At 39.2% G+C, this 17,991-nt stretch overlaps 1 protein-coding gene across 2 annotated transcripts; it reads left to right on the top strand.

Annotated features, from left to right (window-relative positions):
• Positions 1 to 12,283: 12,283 nt before the first annotated feature.
• Positions 12,284 to 17,095, top strand: hmox2a (heme oxygenase 2a). 2 transcript variants are annotated; one of them, XM_072384506.1, is made up of 7 exons: positions 12,284 to 12,351; positions 13,022 to 13,134; positions 13,252 to 13,369; positions 14,034 to 14,201; positions 14,470 to 14,793; positions 14,904 to 15,036; positions 16,464 to 17,095. In XM_072384506.1, exons 2-7 carry the CDS (start codon positions 13,043 to 13,045, stop codon positions 16,589 to 16,591), a joined length of 963 nt encoding a protein of 320 aa, XP_072240607.1. In that variant the 5' UTR covers positions 12,284 to 12,351; positions 13,022 to 13,042; the 3' UTR covers positions 16,592 to 17,095. The 2 variants fall into 2 exon arrangements, with proteins under 2 accessions (XP_072240607.1, XP_072240608.1); XM_072384507.1 differs by having other exon boundaries at positions 12,291 to 12,351; positions 13,031 to 13,134.
• Positions 17,096 to 17,991: the final 896 nt, after the last annotated feature.

Here is a 17,991-nt window from a genome sequence, read left to right as displayed (position 1 = left end):
CACAGCCAAACACTCCATGGCTGAAATCAAGCAAAGTACATCTGAGTTCAGTAAAAAATAGCAAAGAATAAAGTGACCTGCTTCCAATCACAGTGTGCCAGACAGGGAGTCTGTTTACCTGCACCGTGTTTACCAGAAAACCTGGAATCCCCCCTCTGCACAACAAAAGGTGGACGTGCACATGTACGAGTGCGAGTGCGTTTCATGCGTTTTTAGAATCAACAGCTCGGTAGCCCGTTCTCTGACTGTATCTCAACTTGGTTTAGGTGTGACCAGCTTTGTTTGGAGCCTTGCCTCCTCCTCTCACCCAGCTCCCCTCCCTCGGCTGGGCCGCGAGGTCGACAGAGAAACGGCGAGAGCAAGTGAGAGAGCAGCCCTGACCTCCGGCGCTTGCTACGGAAACAATGGCGACGCGCCTCAGGGTGACAGCGGGAGACAGGAACAGGCACAAACACAGGAACCGTCCATTCTGCCAGTGAGACAGACCTGCCGAGGCCTGAGAATCTGACGGAGGAACTGTCTCTGGCTCTCCTTTTTCGATATGCCCTAATATGACAAAAAAGTGATGCACTTGTTGATTGTACTCTGTTATTAGCCAGTGGTCCCAAAGGGAGAAAGCTCCAAGCGCCACAGAGTCCTAGGGAATGAGACAGGGATATTTTAGGATACAATGATGGTCTTTTTCAGCTCATGTACCTTGCTAAAGAATGCAAAAGCTCCCTTTGAAAACACAAGTAAACACAAGACTTAGAGGTCATAACCATGCTAAAGAATCTATAGGGCTGTGTCAATGGAAACAGCATTGACATAAATGCTACTGCACTGCCAACATGCTGATGCCCAGAAGATACAATGCCTCTGAAAATATGCAGAGTTGACTATCTATGTTATATGGAAGAAGCTGGTAGGACATATGATGACTGTTGTTTACACATCCAACAATGGATCAGTCAGACCATTTCCTTCAAAACTATGTACGGTTAAAAAATGTCCAGTAACAATTATCAAACTCGGTACACCTACCGTTCAAAATAAAAGTCTTCACATTTTTTTTTACAGCGTTTATTCTCAGTGTTGTTGAGTGTATCATTTTTAGACAATTTGTGGTTGATCTTTATATCAGGGTGGGCCGTCGAGCCCTGAAACAATCAGATTTTATGACTTAATAGCTTTGACAGCTGTTGTATGATTGCTTAGTTCATGTGCATGTTGGAATTGTTATGAGAATTACTCATTGTAAAGTCAAAATAGATGCCCTGAACAGGCAGGATCTTTCTACAGGTGTGTTATACATTGCAGACCCCATTTCTGTTCGGGTCAGTGTAATGTAAATGATGTCATCAGATGTCACTCAACACAACCTGTAGCAGTTTATTACAATGTAGCAGACTTTTTCTCAGACTTGATTCAGAGTGAGCACATATGCTTCCCTCTGCGGATGCTGATACATTAATATGCTGTTCTTCAAGTTGACACTGGAGTAGACAGGAACAATAGCGGCTTTAGAAAGAGCATGCTTGCATGTGTGTGTGTGTTTAAGTGTCTTTGTAGATAGAAATAGCAGGCAATACACTTCCATTCCATTGCAGAAATAATGAATGACGGGCTCCAGCTGATAGTTAAGACAGGGTGTAGGCTGTGCTGAACAAATGAGCCTCGAGTTTGGACCTCAGCACCAAGATTTTATCTGATTTCTTGAAAACACATCACATTGTTGCAATCAGTTGAGTTTTTCTTGACTCAGGCAAAGTAAAACCCTCAGCGAACAAGAGCAACATATAAACCCTTCCATCAAAGTCGCTTGTTAATTACTTTTACAGCGTTTATTAGTTATGGACTCAAAAAGGCTGACACAGCTATCCAAAAACTGTAGAATGACCAACATGTGAGTGAATAAAACGGAAATGAGTCCATATCCTTGGAACCCTTTGTACAATAAATACATGTTAACCCACAAAACCAGTTTTCCAACCAAATAAATGTTTACAAAGTTCCCCTGAGTGGTGCTGAAAAGCCCAGTAGAATCTGGACTATTGATCTGAGAATGATGAATGGCATTTTGTGTGTTTGGATAATTACCTGATGATTTCTCTATATGAAAACATGAAAACACACCAGCTTTATAAATGAGCTATAGCAAATATTTTTTGTCACATGTGTAGCTCTATGAAGAGGTATTCAAAACTAACATTAATCATTGCTGTGCTATAATGGTATTACCTTGACACTCTTCTTCCTTGTGGCCATGATGAACTCATCATTCTTTGATTATGATGGAAGAAAGAATAAAAAGTGACTGTGGTCTAATCTGATAAAAAAAAAAGAATGAGGTATCGATTTATTATTAGATTTTTTAATATTGTTTTTTAATTTGGGCCTTTCCAGCTGCACAGTGTCATTAACAGAGGGTTCTGGGAAAGCTAATATGCTTTTTGTGAATCGTTTTCTGGCAGAAAGTTAAATTTCTCTCAGAGGATTTCTGAAAAATAGAAAGGATCAAGCAAAGTAGTGCATGTGCTGAATCTAAACGATGAATAAAACTGAAATCCGCTCAATTAAATTTGGCCTTCACATTTATTCCAGTGAATTATCTTGGAAAAAAAACAAAACAGTGGTTGATACGCTAGACAAGAAGCCAAGAGAGCAGAGGTTTTATCCACTTGCACAGCATGTAGGCATTAAAAGTCCATATCAACAAACGTGTGTGCTTAACTCTTTATGATCTTTGCAGATGCCAGTTAAATAGCTTCTGAAAAACAATGGCAAAATTAATCAAGTGGCACTCGTTTGTTTGCTATTAACCCTGCCATGCTTATGAACTGATGCCAGTAATCAACATGAAATGGCCAGATTGTCATCACTGTGTTTGTAGAAGGCCTCTCTACTGTTAGAGCAGTTCTTCTCTTCAGGAAAGGTTGCTGTGATTTGGTTAAAATGGTCATCACAAACATAATTTCCTTACACAGCCAGTCATGTGATACAGAAAGAACATCCTCTTTCATTTTGAAGGTTTTATTATATTATTATTATATATATTTTTTGTTATATATGTTTTTTTCAATGCTCTGGTTCTTTACAAGTGTTGAAATCTCTCTTAATGTCCCACCACAGCATTTCAATCATGTTGAGGTCTGGACTTTGACTGGACTATTGCAACACTGTGATTCTTTTCTTTTTCAGCAATTCTGTCATAGATTTGCTGACTGAGTTTCAGCCAAGGTTTAGCTCTCAGACAGATGGCCTCAGATTTGACTCTAGAATACTTTGGTATACAGGCGATCGTGGTGGATTCAATGACTGCAAGGTGCCCAGGTACTCTGGCTGCAGAACAAGCCCAAATCATCAGCCCTCCACCACCGTGCTTGACAGTTGGTATGAGGTGTTTGAGCTGATATGCTGTGTTTGGGTTTCTCCAAATGTGGTGCTGTGCATTATAACTAAATATCTCCACATTGGTCTCATCTGTTCAAAGGACATTGTTCCAAAAGTCTTGTGGTTTGTCCAGATGCAATTTTGAAAATTTAAGCTGTGCTTTCATGTTCATTTTAGAGAGAAAAGAGAGGCTTTGTCTTGTAAACAAACCATAGTTCTGTACTCTCAGTGACTTTAACACTTAGCATGATAGCTGAGGCCTGTCAAGTCTGAGATGTAGCTCTTTTTCGTTTTTCATATTTTTTTCTGAGCATTGTACAGTCTGACCTTGAGTTGAACTTGCTGGGATGTTTCTTTCTGTGGAATGATGGACACAAACTGTTAATGGCTTTATAACCGATGCCAGGTTGATGGAAAGTAACAATTGCTTCTCTAAGATTGCTAATGTCCTTCCTCTATTTCATTGCATTATAATGCACCTGAACTAAAGTTGAGGTTGTTTGCAGAAATAGCAAGCACTTTCATTATGAGACAAACTGTTGCCCCTAAAGTAATTGCGGTGTTTTAAGGTTGGCAGATATAACGTTCTTGTTCAATGGTTGAAAAGACGGTTTCTTCAAATTTTCTACCGATTTTACTGTCATTTAAAAAGATGTAAAAAGTTAAAGTGTAGGTTGTTCAGAAATAACGAAATTATTCAGCTGCAGGGGGAAATTTTCTCTACAGTTAAAATTTAAGACCTGCATTTTTAAAATAGCTGGACTGAGACTGATTTGGAAGCTTGGAAGTATGATGGGAGGTTAGGCAGCTCTGCAAGGTGAGAAGAGGAATGATGACAATGCGACAGGAAACAATAGTGAACACAGGAGTAAAACTTCCTGTAATTTTGGTTTATGGTATCATTTGGAGTATGCAAAAATCAAATTAAGTTAAGGAAAGAATCTCAATCTTACTTGCATTATGTACATCTTAATCTCATTCCTATGTCCTACCAGAGTTTTCATGGCTTTACCGTGCTCAAGGCTCCTCAGTTTCAGAGTCTGCTGACAAGCAAGTTTGAACTTTGAATAACTGTATTTCTTGTTTTGGGCCTGTTCTCATAGAGGGAGTTATTTGTTTCCATCATAAGATCTAGCAACACCAGTTCTGGCACAGATTTTTGGGACAAGACAGAGATCTTTGTAGGCTGTTGAAGGTTATGGATATAATTAAGACCTTAGATGGGCGCAAACACTGTAATTGTGGAAGGGAATGTCCAGCGAGGATACAGAAGCTGATGTGTCAGGCTGTATACACTTAAAAGGTTTCTTTAAAGCAGCAGCAAAAAAACTGAGCTAAATGTTTCAGTTTTTGCTCATAAACTAAACATTTTGTCAGTTGGAGATCTCAGATGACTCAACTTTTCTAAAAAAATGTTTTCTGGAAGATCATTAACATGCAATAAAGGTATCAAAATTTGGGTTGTATTTTCTTAACATGAAAGTAAAATGATTTTTTTATCATGTTATCATATTCAACATATTCTCAAAATACTGCCAGAGCCTGGAAAATATACAGACATTTTGGTATCTGAGCAATCTCCAATGTAAAAACGAAAGAAAACCCTGAGAATATAGAGATGGCATTATGATTTTAAAGGGTGTGCTATGAAGTGGACATTTCTGTCTCTGGGTCAGAGAAAAATGTGTGTATTTTAAAATGTGAAAAACAAACATTAATTAAGAAATTCCAGACATTTTACTTAAAACCCCTGTTTACTATTAAAAATGTTAACTATTAGTTATCACTATTAAACTTCTGCTGTTGATCACTGACCACTCTTTACACCCACAAACACAACAGCACAAGCAGCGGAAACCCAACAGTACCAAAAAACTGCATACATTGTCACAGATAAGGTTCACAGATAAGCCACTGATATAGCAAACTACTTCAATTTTATTCCTGTGCTATACACATTCAGATTTCAATCATTAGAAGTTTGAATAAGTCCTAAATCATCAAACTGTTTGAGGTATGTGGTCCAGCTTTTAGTTTGTTCTCCTTTGTGACCTGTCTAAGATAAGGCAATGAATATGAAGGGAGGGCACGTTATGATCGATCAAGAATAACACAGTCTATTCTTACTGTATATACAGTACATACTGTGTACAGCATCTCATAAACTGGATTTAACACAATGGAGCTGCTGATAACAGTACAATTAAGCCATAAACCTGCCAGCTATTGATATAAATCAAAACATGGACTTCCTCTCTTGCACATTGTGCACTATTCAAGGTAAGCAATTGAAGCCACGAGTGGCAGTGCTACAATAACTGACCAGATTACATCACTCAGCACCCAGAGGGCACCCAACACTCCACTTCATCCCACCCTCACACCCTCCTGCTACCTCCTTCCCTCATCCAGCCATGTGGCATTGTTCGTTATTGATGAGATTAACCTTAAGGAAATCCCCCCCAGCTCTAAAGTGGAGACCGTCAGTCTGACAAGTGCAGCCAAGGTAAACACTGTTAATCAACCAATCAGTCTCCCTAATGCCCATCTGACACCTTGCCTAATGAGGAACCAGTCTGTGTGAATGTAAAAGTAGATTGGGACTGCCACTGGGAACACTGGGGCCATAATGTTGGGCGCAGAGTAGTCTTCCTCCCTTCATCCTGTATTAGTCTCTGAGGCCGAGTTTAAGACGCTCTCCTCTTTTCAGCAGGAACCCCCCACTGGGTGAGGCATAGTTTTCAAAGAATTCAAATGCACAGCATGGCCCACCAGCATTTTTTCTGTTGGTCGGGTGTGAGAACGGGTCCTGCATGCTGGCTTCAATGTGTTTTTTTAGAGAGGGAAATTGTAATGCAAAGATTATCCCATTGAGAGGAAGTACCTAACAAGGATGCAAACAGTTAATGGTCTTCATGTTAACCTATGAACTCAGCTTGGCTCCCTCCAATGCCATGTTTTATACAGGTTCCCATCTGAATGCATTTAAAGCACCTTAAAAGGAAAAATAAAGCAATCCAGTGCCACTGGGAGCACTTAATCCAATCAAAGCTGAGTATCTTGAGCTGTGTACACATTTTTCACTTTCTTTTGAAAGAAATCAGATTTTAAAGATCTCAGAAATAGAACATTTTTGTTGTGAATTCCCTGACGCGCTGCACTGTTCGAGGGGGAAAAAAAGAAAAGAAAAGCAGTCTTGGGTCCAGCTCAAAGGAGCGAATATTTGGACTCCGTGAATTAAACTGGGAGACATTTCACAATGGATGTTGTGATGTGGATTAGCCATTGTCTATTGTCAGACTCCCCGAGCCTCACCCTGTGTTACCCCACAACACATCCCTCCTTCTATTACTGGAAAAAACATAGGGTGAAATGGTGAATCTCTACCTCGTTTTGTTTTTATACAAATCCTCCTAGTGAGTGCTTTGTCTGGCCTTGGCCTGCACTGCCAGGGTGGTTGGCCACAACTCTTCATAGAAACAACTGATGAAAGAGAAGATGGCGTGAAGCGTGTCCAACGATATGGCTTCCCAAACTAGAAGGGCTGTGCAGAGCCCACTAGTCATACTTTTTCAGCTCCTTTAGAGGAAAAAGAAACCCTGTCATACACACGTTTCCGTACCTCTGTTGGTTGTCTAGTTTTGGTGTAGAAAAGAAACAGGAAGTAACAACTACATTAGCAACTCACTTGAGCACTTGACATGAAGCAAAATTGAAGAGCAGATAAGAAAATGTTGATGGAAAATGTTGGATCTTCTGTAGATTGTAAGTTTTATTTTGCTTGTCTTATATTCATGATCATATGTACAAAGATTTATGATTTTAGAAGATGTATCAGCATTTCATTCTAAACATGTATCCATGTTCTGTATGTATGTCTTCACTGTATCGTCCTTAAATGTTATTATTTATAAGTGGGGACTTTTAATTCTTGAAATTTAAATTCTTGAACATTCCTTGTTTTAATTCTTGCTGAAGTCATAGATAGTCTAGTTTATTAAGTGTAACTCTAAGTCATTTATGGGCATATGAGTACAGTCCCAACACTACTTTTAAAAGAGTTGACTCATTGGCTCAGTGAGCCAACAAAAGCGGTATTACAAAAAACAGTATGAAATCAAATTACTTAAACCTAATATTTATTTGAAATACATTAAATATCAAATATTGAAACTAAAAAAAATGTCCATGTTTATGCGTGATGTAGAATTTAGGCTTTCTATTGGTTCCAGACCTCCATTGTCATGATTTTTCTGTCATAATGCACCAAATGTTTTCAGTGGGTGACGGGTCTGGATTGTAGACAGTGTGGCACCTGGTCTCCTTGATTAGGAATTCATGTCACTCTAAGTGCAGAGAAAGATTTGGCATTCCTCTGCTGAAACAAGCAAAGGCTTCCCTAAAAAAATACATCTGGATGCCGGCATATGTTCCGAAACCTGTATGTACAGTTTAGCATTAAGGGTGTATTTGTGGATGTGCAAAATCTACAAATGTCCAGATGAGCTGTAACTTTTACCACATAATAGTTCTAATCAGACTTTATTTTTGTCTCAACTCCAGATGTTTCAGAGGAGAAAATGTGGCTTGAGATATATCGGGATCAGTGAATGTCAAGGGGGTAAAAAATGTAAACATCCCTGATCAAGCAGATAAAGATCCACATGATGCAAGCTTTCCAAGTTATAAAAAACAACTTTGCTTCAGTGACAGCAAAAGCACAACAGTGAGGTCACGATTAAAGGGACAGCACTGCTTTTATAAATCATCTTCATGCTTGAAATATTGTGATGTTATAGACTTTGCCTGTGCACTGCTGGTGACAAAATCATGACAAAAATATTGTATGCTTGCAAAAGTCACAGCCCATTGTTTCATGACTGTCAACCTTCAGAGCTTTTTCTATAACATACCCTCATGGTTCATTAATGTCCAGTTGTAATATGCAGCAAAAGAATGACTTCTTGCTCCCCTTGTCTCATTACATTGTCTCATAGGCTCTCTCCATCCTGCCCTCCATCCACCTGCACATACTAACGAGGTGATCACAACACTCAAATACCAGACTGTGATCACATCGCATGCCTGCCCCATGTGTACACTTTCCTCTCTTTGTTAATCCACAACCTCGCACACACACTGAGGCCCGGTCTGTTTCCTACCAGCAAATGCAGGGAGGTATGTTTCCAATTATAAACCTGATCCAGGGTTAAACACACTCTCTGCTGCCCACCACAGCCAGCAGGATTTATGATACCAACATTCATGCTCCCATATCTGAACCCACCCCCCCCCCCTACCCACCACAGAGGCAGAACTTTTCACTCTCTGCGGCTGCAAGTCAGGAGAGTATGCCCGGTAGCTGCCAGTCATTCACCTGCTGTGTTCCATACTGCAGGAGGATGGAGGAGAAATCTGCAAGGATTTATTAGATGTGAAGTACGTGCCATTATATGTGTTAAAAGCTTGTTGGTTTATATGTATACATTTAGGTATGTATATATATACATACGCATAATGATTATTTTTTGTAACTCCTCACAAGAGTGTGAGTGCAAAATAAATATCTCAATCAGCATGTGCAGAGAGGCCAACCAGTCCAAATTAGACACAAACACAGGTACCGCTTCAGTGCCTAAGGACTATATGAAGTTAAAGGCAAGTAATGAGAATAATTAAAGCAATAAGAAATGTTTAGCCTGGTTTTATCCATTCAATAAAATGCCTGTAAAGGTTGGTAATACAATGCTTTGTCATGATTTTACAATGATTTTGTTACAATGCCTATAAAATAAAGGTGATGCAATTATATTATAGTATGATGCAATTATATATATATATAATCCACTAATGTTCAATAATGCTTATATGTACATCTGCTGTCTTTTTTGCCCTTGATGCACATTAGGGAGAATGGAAACTTTGTAAATCATGTCTGATCAGGCAAAGACTTAAATTTTGTAACTCATCAGCTGTTTCTGGACTGAGCCAGAATACGATAAACTCACATAACTTACCGGCATTTTCCCAGATATGATACCATACCCTACATATTGCCAGAGATTAAAGCAATACCTGAAAAGGAGCTCTCTCCATTTTCCTCTTGTGGACGTCCACTGCACCTTTTCTTCTCTGGGGTTGTTTCCAGTTAGGACAACTGCTTCTGTTTCTAAATTACAACCACCACCAGCATGCACTGTCACTCTTTGGCAGACACAGCCTAGATTATTCACTTCAAGCAAGTCAGTGGAAATTTGTCAGATTCACATTGTCATTCTTTTTTGCAGCCTTTCAAAACATTGTTTCAGATTGGCTCCACTAATGAATGGAAAACCGGCCTATGTAACAACAACAGTAAGACATTTGTTTGTTCATAGTCAAGTCACTGAGGAGATAAAGTATGTAGCACATAGATTAGCACCTCTGAGCACTAAAACACGGTTCTATAAGATTAGTTAAAAACATTACCAACCAAAACAAAAGCACTTAGTTTCAAGGCTCCTTAGTGTTGCTGCAGACTCCAAATAGTCTGAAATCTGAACCAAACCCAAATGCATACACCTCTGGATTAATTTAGCTTGAGCATTTTCATTATCAGAAATAAGAGGAAATCTCTCACAGACAGGAAGGTTTTCCCTCTGTGTAATAAAGATCCATAATCCTGTGCCAAAAACAGTCTGGAATGTAGTAAACAATGTAAGGGAACAAACTACCAACATGATACATGCGTGATTAACAGGCTCTGGCATGGCTGGACAGTTGATCACAGCAGCGCCATATAAACCCCAGGGAGCAATGGTCTTAGTTTAACACTCACAGGTAGTGATTCATTATCAAGGTTGAACCTTGATAAATATCCTTTGGCAAAGCATACTAGTATGGCATACTTAAGGGTATTACACATTAGATCTAAAAGCTGCATGTGCCTTCCTATATATTGTTAATGACTGATGAATCAGGTACAAGCAGCCAAAATAGTCATAAACACAGGAAGTTGTATTGAATATAAAAGCAAAAATCATTCATGCAACAGGAGTGGAGGTCAATGTAATATTGTTGATCATAGGAAGCTCGTCCCAGGTATTAACAATGACAAAAACAAACAGAGGTGGGACGCTTTGGAGCTGGACGTTTCGGAGCTGGATAGCAACAAGGAGAAGTGGGGTTTTCCTTGAGTTGAGCAGAGCTCTGCAGGCTTCCAGACATGAAAGAAACACTTGGAGCTGCCAGAATCCCTTTCAATACACGGAGGTTTTGCAGGGGGAAAAAGTCCAATGCAGCACCTTTGTTCCTTTGTTTCGGTTTTCAAGTGTTCTTCTGGGACCCCATAGGTGAACTGAGGGTGGTTTTTTTTATCCAGGGTATGACTACAATTACACAAAAACAGTCTATATCTGCTGGAGGTAGATGTGTAGATTAACAGCAGAGCAATGTAAACAGCAATCTAAAGGAGGACACTGCACACAAACTATGACAGTGACATGTAAACCATACAGTTCCTGTGCATTGTCTATTGTTTTTACAGCAAGGATTGAGTCTATTTATTTGCTTCTGTGGCATTTTGATGATAAAATATAGATGGTAGATGGTAGTGTTGGAAGCTGTGTGGCTGGGGGGGGGGTTGCTGCAGAATATGGTGAAGTGACAGATTGTTTCTGAACATGATATTTAACATAAAAATATATTCCATCTATATGCAAGACAGTAGCTTCTGACAACACTTGTTAACTTTTAGATTGTAAATAATCCACTTATCTGTCTGTCCACACGGTAACAGTTCAATTGCTGGATAAAATTGTAAAAATGTGCCATATGTTTCATGCCTTACATGTAGTCTAGTGACATCTAGTGGTCTAAAGACCAAGTTACAATATAGTTAGCGTTATAAGAATCGAGCTCCAGAAAGTTGATATAGACATGTACTGTTTCACAAAAATAAGAAAAAAACTAAAAGTACTGTACATCAACTATGAAGTAAGTGCCGCTGGGCACATACAGAAGTTCTGGAGGAATCAGTCAGGGGGTTGGTGGTTCAGACCCCAGCTTCCCCAGTCAACATATCAAGATACTTTGAAACACTAACTGAATGTAGTGTATTGTGGTCAGGCAGCCCATTTGAGTCTCTTTGTAACAACTTTTGTGTTTATCAAAGATCATCTCTCGCTCCCACTTTAGGCTCTTAACTTTGGACACACTTGCTACGTCAGTTCTCTAGTCTCTTGCATATTTTTGTAGCGATATATCATATTCTACTCCACTCCATTTGCTCATCATGATGATTCTTTCACACCTCTTTTCACCTTTGATTTTTTCTTTTTCTGTTTTGCATTTAATTTGTTTTGTCACTTTTCTGTTGTATTACATCTACCTGCATAACTTTTGTGCCTCTTTGTTAACATTTCATATCTTTAAAAGTTGTTTTATATCTCATTTTGGACACTTTTGTTGTCTTTTTTCTCTCTGTGGTCATTTAACATTTCTCTATATTACATCTCAAATCTAATTTAGTTTGTTTTGTTTCTCTCTAATATCTGTATATTTCTGGTAAAAGGCCATGGGCCCTCTAACTCCTTGAGTCTCTGGCCCAACATGATAGATGCACATAAAGCAGAAACAAGTTGACAAGAATTTTTTGTTTCATTCTGAGAATGTCTTTTCAAAACTTGAAGAAAAAACTTTCTATACATTACACGAAAGACAAATACATCAATCACTCTAAAAGGAATATTTAACTATTCCTAAATACAACAATTTTGAGTAAGAGGACATCTGCTGTTCTTGTCCCTTCCTCCTTGAAGCTTAACTTATCCGCCTCTTTTTGTGATGCGATATATAACTGGTTGACTATCTATACTTTAGCCAATAATAATTTATCTCTTACCAGGATATTCTCCGATTGGTTCATTGTCACAGGGACCCTCCCCCTCTACGTGATCTCCAGCTGTCTCAGGACGTGCTGTGCAAGCGACGTTTTAGGAGGTAAACAAACCCTTTTCTCTTGTTTCCCTTAAAAATGTAAGAATACCTTTCGTGTTTTTGTATAAACGGAGACAGAGATTGACTTTTTAAAGTTAGCATGGTAACAGACTTTTTCCTGTACTTGCTACTTACATAAGGGACGACGTGCAGTGTCGGTTTTGTAACTGTCCCTTCAAATGTCAGCTCTGTGTTTTGGCCTGTTTCACTGCGGTATTTTGTCAAACGACGTGGCCTAAATTGAGACATAATAATGTTATGACAACGTTATTCTTGTGAAAATATATTGTAAACCCTGTCAGCTGTTGTAGCGCATAGAAATGTCAATATGCTCTCAACGTTTTAAATGATCGTGGAAAAGAGACGCGTGATGTCAAAAGAGCACTGCCATCAGGTGTAATATGCGTGTATATATATTATATATGTGTGTGTTTATGTGGACACTATTTGCCTTCTCAGAGGGGACTAAATTTGTTGTAAAGAAGACAGCAATTATCTTTTATTTAATTATTATATCAAATCACTTAATCAGATTTATTAAACAGTTATAGTGATGCACATAGAAGTGTTGTAGATATTCATGACAATGCTGACGCCATTATGCGTTATGTTGTCTTCAATTCATCAATTTGCACTCAACTTACTGAAATATCTTCATACTTCACTTGCAAAGCATTGTAAGATAACCAGAAAGATGGAAACCAAGATGACGTCAGAGCCAAAATCCAATGGTGTGAAGAAAGGAGGGGCCAGGATTATTGTGGACAACGATGATGAAGATCTTAGGTATGGATTAAAACATCTGTGATAAGCAGTTTGTATTTAAAATATCTACATTGTTACGATGTTTTAAATTCTAATAGTACGCCCACCTTTCCTTTCCCTTCTGTTTGTTCCACCAAGCCCAACCGACCTGTCTGAGATGTTAGCGGAGGGCACCAAAGAGTCCCATGACAAAGCAGAGAACTGCCAGTTCGTCAAAGATTTCCTCAGGGGCCGCATCAAAAAGGAGTTGTTTAAGGTAGTCTCCCTAAGAATCTTGCATTGCTGTCGAACAGAATAATTCCAGCTCGCAAAGATGTTGCTGAAAATGACAACCAGTATTGTGGGAGAGTCAAGGCATTTGTTCACATATGTTCAAATCAGGACGTCCCTGAGCAGCATTTATCTGTAGAGAGGTGTTATACCAAATGCACGAGGTTGAGTGGGGTCTTCCTGCTGAAGTGATGTCAGAGGGTTGATGAGAAGCTTTCCGAGCACAACCATACAGTTGTTGTGAAAGCCACTTAGTTTTTTGTTTCTAGATGCCAACATATTGGAACAAGGTCCTCCTTTTTTACACTGTACTATAGCATATCATGTCATATCATATAGCAAACATGTCATTATTGGCTCTCATCACTGCAAATAGAATTTGCACCGCTATGATTTAATAAGAAAAATTGCATCAAACGCTTAAAGAGCACTCAGAATCTGTTTACGCATATGAACTCTTGAGAACTTCTGGGGAATGTTCAGAGAATTAGGACCGAGTTACATGTCAGTACAATCACTTTACAGTAGGGCACTCAGAACAAGACATAGGCTGAAGAGGTATCAGCATAGAACGTGCAGGAGTTGGACGTGATGCAAAAAGTGTTATTTTGTCTGATCTTCTATTTCTCTCCTTCTTCATATGTTGTCAGAGAGGCACAGCGTCTCTGTACTTTGTCTACTCGGCCATGGAGGAGGCGATTGAGAAGAACAAAGACCATCCTCACATAGCTCCAATCTATTTCCCGACAGAGCTGCACCGGCGTGAGGCCCTGGCCCGTGACCTGGAGTATTTCTATGGAGAGGACTGGGAGAGTCAGGTGAGCAGCAAGCACATAAACACCTTACATATAATAAGGTGAACCTCCAGACATGGCTGCTCTTTTCTGGAGCATTAATCACCTGGTTCCTCTTACAATAACAGTAAAATTAAGTCATTAACTAATGTGCAGATTGTCAATGTGTTTCACTTTACTTGTGTGGACAAATTGTGTGAATTTATTCTATTATTATACATTTATCTTCTTTACCGAAAGAGTTGTGACAGCTAAAAAGCCATTACATTCTCATGGCATTTTTTTCTCACAGATCAGCCTCTCTGCAGGCACTAAGCCCTATGTGGATCGCATCCATGAAGTGGGGGAGAATGACCCATTGTCGTTGGTGGCCCACTCTTACACCCGCTACATGGGTGACCTCTCAGGTGGACAGATCCTGAAGAAAGTGGCACAGAGGGCTCTGAAGCTCCCCTCAACAGGGGAGGGTCTGAATTTTTACCAGTTCGAGGGAATCCACAGCCATAAGGGCTTTAAGCAACTTTACCGAAGCAGGATGAATGAGCTGGAGCTGGACATAAAGGCCAAAGAGAGGCTTGTGGATGAGTCTAATCGGGCCTTTGGCTTCAACATGATGGTGAGTGAGCAGAGAGGATACTCGATGAACCAGAAACAGGTTAACAAGAGGAAAGGTGTTTTGGGGATGCCTAAAGGTATGACAACAATCTCCTTTTGTTCTAAAAACAGGTATTTTCAGAGCTTGAGGAAATTGGAAACACTATCAAAGAGGAATTCCAAGATGCAGGTCTTGGACACAGTCATGCAGAGATCATGGAGGGTGGAGATATCAACAAATGCCCATATTATGCAGCTAAAATGGGTAAGAAATCATTTTGACTGTTTATGTCATGGAAGCACGCGCTCTTAACTAGACAACACCCCTGTTCAGCAGTGCCCAGTACAAGTATCATTTGTACGGATATAATTTATACATTATATCAATAATGTACTATTTTTATACTCTAATTACAAATTCAGCCAAATTCTCATTATCTTTTAGAGAAAGTAAGTACTTAACAATGTGGGTGCCAATATGGCAACAGTTTCACAGACTTGGGTCTCTGCAGCGTGGCGTTAGTTTAGTGCTGGACCCCATGTTAAAGAACTGCACTTCCAGTAGATTTCATTCAATTCAGTTTACTTATATGTAATCAGTTACTGACGGGAAAATATGTTGCTGCAGTTTAAAAAGTTGTTATTGGTAGATAACAAACTAAGATAAGTTGCAAATTAAATCAAAGTCAGTCAGTTGAAAAACTTTAGCAGGGAGAGAGGTGTGGTTGAAATCTTTAAAGATCGCCATGAATCGATTGGTTTGTTGTTTTTGTCACTTGGCCACAGCTTAGCTGATGTTCTCACACACAGCCTCAGTAGGTAACAGGTGAATTCTGTTGGAAGACAACATGGAGAGCAACGCACAGCCAAAAGTTAAATATCCAGTGTGCAGAGACGCTCCTTCTCAGTGAAGTTTACACCATCTGTTGTTAAAAAGCACTGCAGTTCCTTCTCCTTTACTGCTATCCCTGCATGCAGTTTCTGTCTGCTCTCATAGCCTGAAAGCTGGGTTGAGTTGTTCCTGCAGCCATATCTTTGTGAAAACAACTGAAATCTGAATGCTCCTGTCTTTATCATTTGGACATTGGCTTTTGGGTATAGCGTTCCATTGAAGAGTGCATGTTTGAAGTGCAACCTCTTCTTTTTTACTTTTTACAAATGATATTGTCTTCCTGATATTCCCACAGAATCCTTGTCAGGGCTCCAAGCATGTCCATTTTATATGCCAGGGATCTCATATTTCTCATGACAATCAATATAAGAAATTGTTTTTATTTCCCCCTCCTTTCTCTGCCTTTTGTTCCTGCATCCTATCAGAGCAGGATGAGCAAAGCATCTAGGATTTGGGGTCTCATTACAGCTTTACTTGAACTTTGGAAGGCTCAGTCAGCTGCTACCACATGCAAACAACTTTCAGATTTACATGATTACGCATAATAATCTATGTACAGAACTACCAGCAGATTCCAGTTGCAAAGTATCCAAATAAGTGCAGAAAAATGTTTTAAAAAACTGTTTTCACAGAAGAAATATTAGTAGAAAAATTAAACAATATGTCCAGACTTACTAGTGTGGCGCTTGTTTGGACTATGCAATGGTGCGATGGGTTAAGTCTTGTGGCTTTGTCTGTTCTTATTCTTTAATTTCATATTCTAAATCTCTTTCCCTGACCTCTCCCTTCTCCTCCTACAGCTGCAGGTGGGAATCCCACCTATGCGTTCCAGTTAGGCATGATGCTTCTCAGACATCCACCCTGTCAGGTAGCTCTGGCCGCCTGGGTTGCCATCCTTGCTGGGTTTACTGCCTGGTACCTTCTGTGAGCTCTGACAAATTTCTGCTGCCTGCAGTCATCTCTGAGCAAAGAGTAGACAGCACTGTTGCATACCGCCAAATTTCAACCTCCTCAGTCTGACACTTTCTATTCAAAAGTTGGGTAAAAAAATGGGGATCAGAAACAGAGCCCAGCTCTGTGATACACTCCTTTGCTGACATTTGAAAGCATTGTTAAAGTATTTATTTAATTCTACTTTGTGGATTCCACGGTTTTATGCTTCCAAGCATTCAGAAAGTCAGCCTTTCTCATGCGCATGTTGTGTGACAACAAAGAGCCACATCATGATGCATGTACATTGAGTGCTGTATTCAGTGTGCATCCAAAGCTTTACCTTAATGCATACACTTCTACAATGTGATTAAAATGTTATTAATTCAATGTATTTAATGTTAAATTGATAACACGTTGTGCAGGGAATGTGTTGCTGTGTGAAGATGCATTCTGCAAATGGTTGTAGATTTGTCAGTCAATAAACAATGGATAAACCTCAGTGTATAGTATTTTTAAAAATTGAATGGGTCATCCAGAGAAATAAAGAGCCCAAAGGTAATGTGTTGATAACAGAGAATCCAATAAAAAAGGCATAGACTAGGAAACATACAGTTTCCATTCACTAGCAAAGCAAATCTTAGGTGGCCTTTTGAAAAGCTGCGGAGAGGAAAATGTGAATAAAACACATTTCCATATAGTGGAATCAACATTTTCATATTTGAAGTGAATAAATAAGGACGCATGGTGACAACAGAGGGTGACAGTACAGGCAATGTTGCAAGGTCTTGTCCAAAGCAAATCTCAGGTTGAAAAATTAAAAACTGCAGTGGACATCCACAAGAGGAGGTTGAAGAGAGCTCCTCTGCAGGAAAAATTTTCATCTCTGGATTAAAGTAATGGATGGTGAGAGAGTTTGTGGGTTTAGGAGGTTTTCCTCCCTTACAATGTAGTTTTTCTGTGTAATTTCCATGTCGTGCCATATTAGAATTTCCATGAGTCGAACACTTTGATGTATGACTGACTTCAGTCTGACTTTTTCTTTACAGCTCAATACACAACTATTATTGTGTATTGATTTTTTTTAGATATCTTTTTAAAAATGTTGACGTTGTAATATCCACTTTGGTTACACTGGTTAAACCTGTTAAAACTGGGCCATTGTAAATTAAGCTTACTTCGTCCATCTTAACCTTGGCATAAGCTGAATCTCCCCACCATCTAATTGAGAAGTGAAAAAGCCTTTCGGATGAGAGGTGAAATGACTTCCAGATCAAAGTCCAGTTGCCCTTATTCAATCGCTTTAGAATTATCATGACCTGGATTAATCAACATCGAAATTGTTAAGAAAAGTGATATATCGATAATATTTTTTAATCACATTTCTAATTTTTCATA

This window comes from Leuresthes tenuis, unplaced genomic scaffold (genome assembly GCF_036924035.1).
Source record: "Leuresthes tenuis unplaced genomic scaffold, fLeuTen1.0.hap1 SCAF_4, whole genome shotgun sequence".
Taxonomy (NCBI): domain Eukaryota; kingdom Metazoa; phylum Chordata; class Actinopteri; order Atheriniformes; family Atherinopsidae; genus Leuresthes; species Leuresthes tenuis.
The sequence above is the reverse complement of the archived record's forward strand: the minus strand, read 5'-3'. Positions and strand labels throughout refer to the sequence as shown.

Excerpts from the sequence above, each read along its gene's own strand:
- hmox2a (XM_072384506.1), top strand. The coding sequence starts at position 13,043 with ATGGAAACCAAGATGACGTCAGAGCCAAAATCCAATGGTGTGAAGAAA. Across the intron at positions 14,202-14,469 it reads GAGAGGACTGGGAGAGTCAG|ATCAGCCTCTCTGCAGGCAC; the intron begins GTGAGCAGCAAG and ends TTTTTCTCACAG. Across the intron at positions 15,037-16,463 it reads ATATTATGCAGCTAAAATGG|CTGCAGGTGGGAATCCCACC; the intron begins GTAAGAAATCAT and ends CTCCTCCTACAG.